Source organism: Lissotriton helveticus, chromosome 7, assembly GCF_964261635.1.
Source record: "Lissotriton helveticus chromosome 7, aLisHel1.1, whole genome shotgun sequence".
Lineage (NCBI taxonomy): Eukaryota > Metazoa > Chordata > Amphibia > Caudata > Salamandridae > Lissotriton > Lissotriton helveticus.
Genome location: NC_136068.1, coordinates 1,920,876,673 through 1,920,886,850, shown reverse-complemented (window position 1 = coordinate 1,920,886,850; position 10,178 = coordinate 1,920,876,673). Strand labels below are relative to the sequence as shown.

General features: G+C 48.2%; 1 protein-coding gene across 1 annotated transcript; it reads right to left on the bottom strand.

Moving 5' to 3' along the window:
* Positions 1–5,510: 5,510 nt before the first annotated feature.
* On the bottom strand, positions 5,511–7,022 carry LOC144769973 (endogenous retrovirus group 3 member 1 Env polyprotein-like). The gene has a single exon (XM_078654168.1). It carries the CDS (start codon positions 7,020–7,022, stop codon positions 5,511–5,513), a length of 1,512 nt encoding a protein of 503 aa, XP_078510294.1.
* Positions 7,023–10,178: the final 3,156 nt, after the last annotated feature.

The window sequence follows — 10,178 nt, the reverse complement described above, 5'->3', positions numbered from 1 at the left end:
TGACCGAAACCCGGGACAGAGGCTGAAAGATCGGAATCATAGCCTGAATGTCCCGGACTCGCTGCTCCGGAGGATAAACCCGAAACTGCGCCTAGTTCAGAACCGCTCCGATAAAAAGGAGCTTCTGTGAGGGAATCGGGTGCGACTTCGGCACGTTGATGGAGAACCCCAGAAAATGCAGGAGGTCAGCCGTAGTCTGGAGGTGGGAGACAACTGCCTGGGGTGAGCTCCCCTTCAACAGCCAGTCGTCAAGATAGGGAAAGACTGTAACCCCTGATCTGCGCAGATGAGCTGCGACTACCGCCATCACTTTCGTGAACACCCGAGGGGCGCTGGTAAGGCCAAAGGGGAGCATGGTGAACTGAAAATGCTTGTGGCCTACCGTGAATCGCAGATAGAGCCTTTGGGCAGGCAGGACGGGAATATGGAAATAGGCGTCCTGCAAGTCCAACACCACCATCCAGTCTTGCGGGTCTACGGCAGACAAGACCTGAGCAAGTGCGAGCATCTTGAACTTCTACTTTTGGAGGAAGCGATTGACGTTTTGAAGGTCTAAGATAGGACGCAGGCCCTTGTCCTTCTTTGGAACCAGAAAGTAGTGGGAATAACAACCACAACCTATTTCTGGCGTAGGAACGCGCTTCATGTCCAATTGGCCAAGAGGGCCGCAACTTCCTGCTGGAGAAGCGCCAAGTGATCCCCCGACATACGGTGGTACTAAGTTGGCAAGGCTGGAGGGGTTGTCTCGAAGGGGAGGGAGGAGCCCCTTTGGACAATTTGCAGCACCCACTTGTCCGAAGTGATGTTGCGCCAGTGGTGGAGATGATGGCATATTTGCCCACCCACTGGTGTCAGATGGGCCTGAAAGGTCGGACTAGGAAGGCTTTGAAATGGATGCTGAGGTTGTGGAAGTGCACTGAGTGAGAAGTTGGCCTGGTATATGATGTTCACTATTCTAGTGAACACCTTGCACCAGTCCAATCAACCCTTATGGTGATGGTTGTCAAGTCAAGTCAAGTCAAGTCAAGAGATTTATATAGCGTGCTACATACCCAGAGGGTCTCAAGGCGCTTGAAGAAGGGTGGGGAATTACTTGTCGAATATCCACGTTTTAAGTTGCTTTCTGAATGCTAGGTGGTTCTGAGTAAGACGAAGGTGAGTGGGAAGTGAGTTCCAGGTTTTAGCTGCCAGGTAGGAGAAGGATCTACCTCCCATGGTGGTTTTGTTGATGCGAGGTACAGTGGCAAGGGCTTGGTTGGAGGATCGTAGCTGGCGGGAGGGGGTGTAGAAGGACAGTCGTGTGTTGAGGCATTCGGGTCCAATTTCGTAAAGTGCTTTGTGTGCGTGGGTTAGGAGGCGGAAAGTGATCCTCTTATTGACGGGGAGCCAGTGGAGGTTTTTCAGGTGACCAGAGATGTGTTCTTTACGCGGGATGTCTAATATGAGCCTGGCTGAAGCGTTCTGGATGCGTTGGAGTTTTTTCTGTAGTTTTGCGGTGGTACCGGCGTATAGGGTGTTTCCGTAGTCCAGGCGGCTCGTGACCAGTGCGTGGGTGACCGTTTTTCTAGTTTCGGTGGGGATCCAGCGAAATGTTTTTTTGAGCATACGAAGAATGTTGAAGCGAGATGAAGAAACGGCGTTGACTTGTCTGTTCATGGAGAGAGAGGAGTCCAGGATGACGCCCAGGTTCCGTGCGTGGTCCGTCGGGATGGGTGCTTTTCCAAGGGCCTCTGGCCACCAAGAGTCATCCCAGGCGGAGGGGGAGGTGCCTAGGATGAGGACTTCTGTTTTGTCTGAGTTCAGTTTCAGACGGCTGTGCTTCATCCATTCGGCTACTTCTTTCATTCCTTCATGCAGGTTGGTTTTGGCAGTGTTAGGGTCTCTGGTGAGTGATAGGATCAGTTGAGTGTCATCGGCGTAGGAGATGATGTTGAGGTTGTGTTGGCGTGCGATGACGTCGAGGGGGCTCATGTATACGTTGAAGAGGGTGGGGCTGAGTGAAGAACCATGTGGTACGCCGCAGATGACTTCAGTGGCCTCTGACTTGAATGGTGGAAGGCGGACTCTCTGGGTTCTTCCGGTGAGGAACGAGGTGATCCATTCCAGTGCTTTTCCTTGGATTCTGATGTTTCTGAGGCGCTGTAAAAGGGTGCTATGACAGACTGTGTCGAAGGCTGCGGAGAGGTCGAGGAGGATGAGGGCGACTGTGTCTCCATTGTCCAGTAGAGTTCGAATGTCGTCTGTTGCTGCGATGAGGGCGGTTTCAGTGCTGTGTTTGGCTCGGAAGCCGGACTGTGAGGAGTCGAGGGATTTGTTGGTTTCGAGGAAGGCAGCGAGCTGGTTGTTGACCGCTTTCTCGATGACTTTGGCCGGGAATGGAAGGAGCGAGATAGGGTGGTAATTTTTGAGTTCGGTGGGGTCAGCTGTGGGTTTCTTCAGGAGGGCGCTGAGTTCGGCATGTTTCCAACTTTCCGGGAAGGTTGCGGAGTTGAGGGAGCAGTTGATGACGTCTCGGAGGTGCGGTGCTATAATGGAGTCTGCTTTGTTAAAGATGTGGTGAGGGCATGGGTCTGTGGGGGATCCTGAGTGGATAGAGTTCATCAGACGGATGGTGTCCTCAGTGGAGATTGGGTTCCAGTCATTGAGGATGTTCAAGGGGGGTGGGGGTCCTGCAGAGGGTTGGGTGGGTTGGTCTTCGGGTCGGCTGTCGAAGCTGTTGTGGATTTCTGCAATTTTGTTGTGGAAGAATGAGGCTAGTGAGTCGCAGAGGGCTTGAGAGGGGGAGATGTCGTTGGAGTTGGCTGAGGGGTTGGTAAACTCTTTGACGATGTTGAATAATTCCTTGCTGTTGTGGGCGTTGTTATCTAGTCGGTCTTTGAATGCGGCTTTCTTGGCAGACCGGATAAGTTGGTGGTGTATGCGGGTGGCGTTTTTGAAGGCGTCCTTGGTGCTGGTGTTTGGGTCTTTTTTCCAGGCTTTCTCAAGGGAGCGACAGAGTTTCTTGGATTTCTTAAGATCATCGTTGAACCAGGAGGCCTTCTTGCTGCCTAGTTTGATATGTCGTTTTTTCAGTGGTGCTAGGATGTCGGCGCTGTTGGATAACCATTGGGTGAGGTTAGTGGCTGCTTGGTCGGGGTTTGAGGAGTGGGTAGGGGGGTAGGGGGGTTTTAAAGAAGCGATGAGGAGATCTGGTCGATGGTGATGGTGATTTTGTTCCAGTTTCTACGCAGAGTGGGTTGAGGATGGTTGTTGGTAGGGGTCTTGTTGTAGGTAAAGTGAACGCAGCTGTGGTCCGTCCAATGGAGAGTTGTGGTGTGGCTGAAGGAGACATGTTTGCTGGGGGATGTCCAGAGTGAGTCGGGCGGAGGCGTTTTGGATGCGTTGGAGTCTTTTCTGTAGCTTGGCTGTGGTGCCGGCAGTGAGGGTGTTTCCGTAGTCCAGTTGGCTGGTGACGAGTGCCTGGGTGACCGTCTTCCTGGTTTCGGTCGGGATCCATCGGAAGATCTTGCAGAGCATGCGTAGGGTGAGAAAGCATGATGAGGAGACGGCGTTGACTTGTCTGGTCATCGAGAGGGAGGAGTCCAGGTTGAAGCCCAGGTTGCGTGCGTGGTCTGTTGGCTTGGGGGTGGTGCCCAGGGCGGGGGGCCACCAGGAGTCGTCCCAGGCGGAGGGCGATGGTCCCAGGATGAGGACTTCTGTCTTGTCCGAGTTCAGTTTCAGGTGGCTGTTCTTCAGACGTCTCTCATCCCATTCGTGTAGGCTGGTTCTGGCGGTGTCGGGGTCTCTGGTGAGGGAGAGGATCAGCTGGGAGTCGTCCGCGTAGGAGATGATGTTGAGGTTGTGTTGGCGTGCGATGGCTGCAAGAGGTCTCATGTAGACGTTGAAGAGGGTGGGGCTGAGTGATGATCCTTGCGGTACGCCGCAGATGACTTCGGTGGCCTCGGATCGAAACGGGGGGAGGCGGACTCTCTGTGTTCTTCCGGCGAGGAACGAGATGATCCACTCCAGTGCCTTCTCTTGGATGCCGATGTTGCTGAGGCGTTGAACTAGGGTGCGGTGGCAGACAGTGTCGAACGCTGCAGAGAGGTCCAGGAGGATGAGTGCCACTGTTTCCCGTTGTCGATCAGGGCTCGGATGTCGTCGGTGGCTGCGATGAGGGCGGTCTCGGTGCGGTGGTGGGCTCTGGAACCGGACTGCGAGGGGTCGAGGGATCCGTTCGTCTCGAGGAAGGCGACTGAAGTACAGGGTTTTTCGGAACCCAGCGGTGCTAGCGAGAACACCCTAAGACTTCGAGTTCTTCCTGTTTCAGACTACAGAAACACAGAGTCTTCTAGGTGAAGTCAAATATCGAATTTATTGGCTGCAGCCAGTAACAGGTATCCTAGAAGTACAACACGGTGTATATTCTCAGGAGACTGCTCAAACTTACAAAGCCAGCCTTCTCTTTTATACAAAATATTATGCTTTAGGTCAACATTCCTTATTTTACAGTTGATCATTCACATATTTTCACTACAAAGAAAAAGCAGAGTCATGATGACAAGCCCATATTTCAGTTTGTCCAGCCCACAATCAATTACCCAATGTTATACACAAAGGGTTAAACCCAATATAGTCAAGGGACCTGGGTATTTTAGTGGTATATAAGGAAGGGGTCCCGGACAAAACAACAAAATTCACAATTTTAAATAACTCTTTTCAACAAGACAGATAAATCAATGCAAAAAGATTTATTTCAAATTTTGCATTTTAACCACTCATTGGTTGCGTTTCCTCAATAACACAATACAAAAAATTTTTTCTTATCTATGTGCTCACATACAGAACAGGGCTCCCGGACAAAACAACAAAATTCACAATTTTAAATAACTCTTTTCAACAAGACAGATAAATCAATGCAAAAAGATTTATTTCAAATTTTGCATTTTAACCACTCATTGGTCACAATCAATTACCCGGCAAGGCCCAGTATTTTCATCAGATATCGACGGACCCCCAATAAAAACGGGCACCTCCTCCTCGTAAAGCAGGTCATAAAGAAAGAAACAGGGACAGGTGTGTGTTAGATTAGGCATGGTTCGTGTGCGATGAAAGGTTTATGATATGTTGTGCCTTGATACTAGTCTCATTCGGCCACTGGGAGAGGAACTGACTGAACAGGTTTGGCTTCAGGCAGTGGAGTCAGCTTGTCCAGGTCACACAGAAGTCAGCAAAGGTGTACGTGTCCTTCAGACTCGTTTTTGGCTTTAGTCACTAGCCTATGTGAGGGCAACTCACAAAATGGCTGCCGTACACAAAATGGAACCCGAGGGTTCAGGACGGAATCTCGGTTTTCAGGGTGGTCTCGTGACTCGAATACGACGAAAATACTTGTGCATAGTATACTCGTCATTCTCGGTCTATTGATACTAAAATCGTCAAGATACGACGATGTCTATGACACGGGTCAGAATTTTCAGTACCACAGACTCTCCTTTTGCCCTTACATAGGCAATTAACCTATACTCATGCTAGTCTGAGTCCAGGTCTATATTCGTAAAGTCATTGAGATGTTGCTGTAGCATCATCCTATTACTTAGTTCATCCCTTGATACAGGTTTCCTTACACATGGTGTAGCACAGAGGCCACATAATACAGGAGAACACTGTACGCACAGACAGAACAGGAAAAGAATGGCTAGGATCATACCAATGATCATCAGAATTTTCCATCCCCAGGCGGATATCAGTTCCCAGAACCACCCCATCAATGACCAATCTCCTTTATCCACGTGAATAGAGTCGGAGATCTTGTGCAGTTTGGAAAGGGCCTGGTACACGGTTGGAGCGTTATCTGGAATGAAAACACAGCAACTCGATTGGATCACTTTACATACCCCACCTCGGTCTGCAAGTATGACGTCTAACGCAACCCTGTTCTGAAGGGTCATAAGGCGATCCGACAGGAGCTCAGCAGTCAAGTTACTAAGGGCACCGGCAGTTCCAACTACGGTGGATTCAACCACCCTCCTCAATTGTCTAATGTTCCTGCTGTTAACCATGGGTCCCCAGAACGGCAGAAAACCCTTCACAAAATCTCCAAATTCTTGTCCTGCAGTGTCTTCTTTACTGAGGACACCTCTAACTATCCTTTTCTTATGGTAATCTGCCGCAGCTGTGTAGGTGGGAGGCAACAGGAACGAAACAAAACATGTGCCCGAAAAGTCAGGGGGCAACCATGTATATGCTCTATCATGGCAGATGAAATAGGTACCCTTAGCTGCTAGGAACGAAGGGGAAGTCTGTGACGCAAAAACATACATTTCAGTGCAGGTACTCTTCCCTAACTGAGCTCTGGGATTCTTGCCATTACCTTGCAGACATAGGTGACCCTGATGGGGTACAATCCAAATCGGGGAGGATCTCTTAGCTTGCTGTTTTTCATTCAGAGTAACTCCATATCCGGTCACGTTCCATCCAATGTATGCTAGTGTCTCATCTCTCGGGATAGTCTCATAGGAAGTATCTTCCCTAATCATATCTACTATACCCTTAACTAGAGCACTATTTTTAGGATTATCTTTCACAGAACGTAGGGGGTAGACTTCATGTGCGTAAATGAACATTGTCCTGTATGCCCACATAGAACCATTATGGCTAAAAGGCAGGACCAGATAGGGGATACCTTTGTCCGTTGTATGAGGCATAAGACCACACACCCAACAGTTAGTTGTGTTCATTACTAATTGGTGTTGGTGCAAAAGCTGAACGAAGAAGTTATTAATATACTCTAATCTCCTAACAGACTCATGTTCAGAAAAAGGGTGGAAAGAATGCGAGGAAACAGTAGGAGGAGGTATGGGCTGTGTAGTGGGTGCAAATGTCACTCGAAAAGAATATAAAACATATCCTATTAAAAACATCATTACACTGAACAACATAAAAATGCACAATATCAAAAAACGTTTCTTGGTCATCATTCCGCAAATTTTAGCCTTAAAGTTCATCTGTTTGGCAGGTCTCTCCATCTCGAAAAACTCCATCCTCTCTAATTGCTGCTCACGGTGGTAGGGTGTTCTATGCTAAGGAATTCTTCTGTCGGTCCAGGGCAACTCCCTTAGACCAACCAGAACCGTCAACCTAACGTCTTCGGCTGCACCCCAAAGACTTGGGCAACCGCGACCCTACAGCTGAACCCGGATGGCGGTTCGAAAAAAACAAAAATAAGAAAGTTTCTCAGATGAGAGAGCTGCACTTTTCGAGAATAGCAAGGGAAAGAAAAAATATTTTATTAGTCCATAGTTCTCGGCCTCAAATTATAACGGCTTTTTCCAGGTACTGTCTGGTTCTGGAATAAGAGTTCAGGTTCGGTAGTGTCCAATCGATATGACGGTGGCACAGCTTCTTGCAGAAGATTGTCACTTTCTTGTTCAGAAATTGTTCCTTTTACACGTGCATCGCTAAAAGGCAGAAAACGAGGCACAGTTTCAGTCTCTGAGTCAGCGACACCCTCCTGGACCCACCGGTCGTACGGCAGATCCAGTTCTTTTTCCCTTCCACTCGAACGGCTGATCTTGTTGAGAGAAGGACTGGATGGGGGCCGGTCCAGCGGGGCTGGTCATTCTTTGTTCGCTGGAAATTCTTGACCAGCACCCAGGATCGATCGGATGTCCTGGAGCTTCAGAGACCTGAGGCAGAGTATCGTGAACCTGTTGGTGTAAAACACGCAATTTAGCCGTCAATTCGTACAAATAATCAAGCAGTACAGGGTGTTCGATCTCACTGAATTTTGTCGGCCTTGGCACTCCCCATATGTTGGCCGGACGGCCGAACACGATTTCATACGGACTAAGTTCCACTTGCGAATGCACAGTCATTCTTGTTGATAGGAGTGCTAAAGGCAGAGCGTCAGGCCATTTAAGACCAGAGCTTGCTTGAATTTTGGCCAATTTTAGTTTCAATGTGCCATTGTAACATTCTACTAGTCCAGCTGATTGGGGGTGATTTGCAGCGTGGAATTTCTGTTGGATGCCTAGCCCTTCACATACTTTCTTCATCACTCGACCCACAAATTCATTCCCATTGTCACTCCAGACCATTCTTGGCAAACCAAATCTAGGGAAGAATTCTTTGACAAGGGCTTTAGCTGTGGATAAGGCAGTGTTGTCTTTCAGGGGATATGCTTCTACCCATCTCGAAAAGGCACAAACAACAACGAGTACGTATTTCAAATTGTTGCACCTTTCCATGTGGATAAAAACTAGCTGCAAAACCTCGAACGGATACGTAGGAGGCGTAAAATGACCAGCTGGAGTTGGGGTTCCCCTACCAAGATTGTATTTCAGACACACCATGCAATTCTTGACCACATTTTCTGCACACTTAGGAATTCCAGCATTTTGCCATACTGGAGCCAACAACTTACAAATCCCTTTCACATTGATATGAGCCATTCCATGAGCTATTGTAACCACTGCAAGCACATATGCATCGGGTAGCAACCATCGCTGATGCTCTGACAATTCAACCCAACAACCATTCGCATCCAATTTACCCTTACTTTCTCTCCACACACTCAACTCTTTCTCTGTAGCTTCAGCTTGAATAGACTTCACACTCTCTATCGTATCTTCACATATTCCAACATCACCAACCCATCTTGCAGGGCCTGCAACATACATTCGACTCATCACATCCCTTGCTGTTTCTTTTGCGACTTCGTCAGCAAATGCATTGCCACGACCAACATCATCTATAACCTTCTTGTCTGCACTACATTTCACAATCGGAACTTGCAACGGCAGGGTAAGTGACTCAAGAAGCTCATTCACCAACTGACCATGCTGTATCTTAGCTCCATGCAAAGTCAGAAAACCACGTTCTTTCCACAATCGTCCAAAACTGTGAGCCACACCAAATGCATACTGGCTGTCGGTATATATGGTCACTTTCATTCCTTTCGACAACACACACGCTCTCGTAAGTGCAATCAACTCTGTTGCTTGAGCTGAATTATGTGGGATACGTGCAGCTTCAACAATCGTATGCAAAGTCGTAACAGCATATGCCGCAGTCGTATCTCCATTCGGAAGCTTGAAGCATGAACCATCCATCCATAAGGTACCATCACACTTCGCAAGAGGAGTGTCTTTTAGGTCTACTCTCCCTTTCGTTTCTTCCTCTGTCCTTAGAAAACAATCATGCTGTTCAGAAGCATCTGTCTCTGCTACAATCGGCAACAACGTAGCTGGATTCAACGTGTTGCATCTCTTTATGTGCACATGACTTGCTAACAGTGTCAACTCGTAATCTGACAATCGAGCACTAGTTAAGTGCTGTGTCTTGGTCCTGTTTAACAACGTGTCTACTTCATGTGGAACCATCACAATCAATGTACTATTCATCACTAAACCAGCAGACTGTCGAATGGAAACAGCTGCTGCGGCTCTCAGACAACTCGGCAATGCTTTAGCTACCGGATCCAAAGTCGACGAAAAATACGTGCATGGACGCTGCTTGTCTCCAAACAACTGTGTCAACACTGACAATGCACAACCTTCTTTCTCATGGACATACAATGTAAAGGGCTTACTGTAGTCGGGGGTACCCAACACAGGAGCCGAACATAATGCATCACGCAATTCAGAAAAACTTTTCTGACACTCTTCAGACCAGGGAACGGGATTTGGTGTATCTTTACAAGTTAATGCCACCAAAGGTTTGGCCAACAAAGAAAAATTCGGTATCCATTGTCTGCATATGATGTAATACCTAGGAAAGCACGTACTTCTCTCTGTGTCCTTGGCGCACTCAATTTCGCAATTGCCTGAATTCTTTCTGGGGTCAGTTTCCTTCCCTCCTTCGATAAGAGATGACCTAAGTAGGTCACTTCTTGTCGACAATATTGCAATTTTGAAAGAGACACTTTGTGGTGCAAATCAGACAAATGACGCAACAACGACAACGTGGCTTCTTTACAAATCTCCTCAGTATCTGCAGCAACTGGCAAATCGTCAACGTACTGAATAAGTGTAGCGCCATCAGGTAAAACAATCGTATCAAGCTGTGTCTTTAAAGCTTGACTATATATCGATGGGCTTTCACAGTAGCCCTGGGGAGCGCGTTTGAAGCGGAAACTTCGGCCTCCTAAACTGAAGCCGAAAATATCCCTACTCTCCTCGGCAATCGGGATGCTGAAG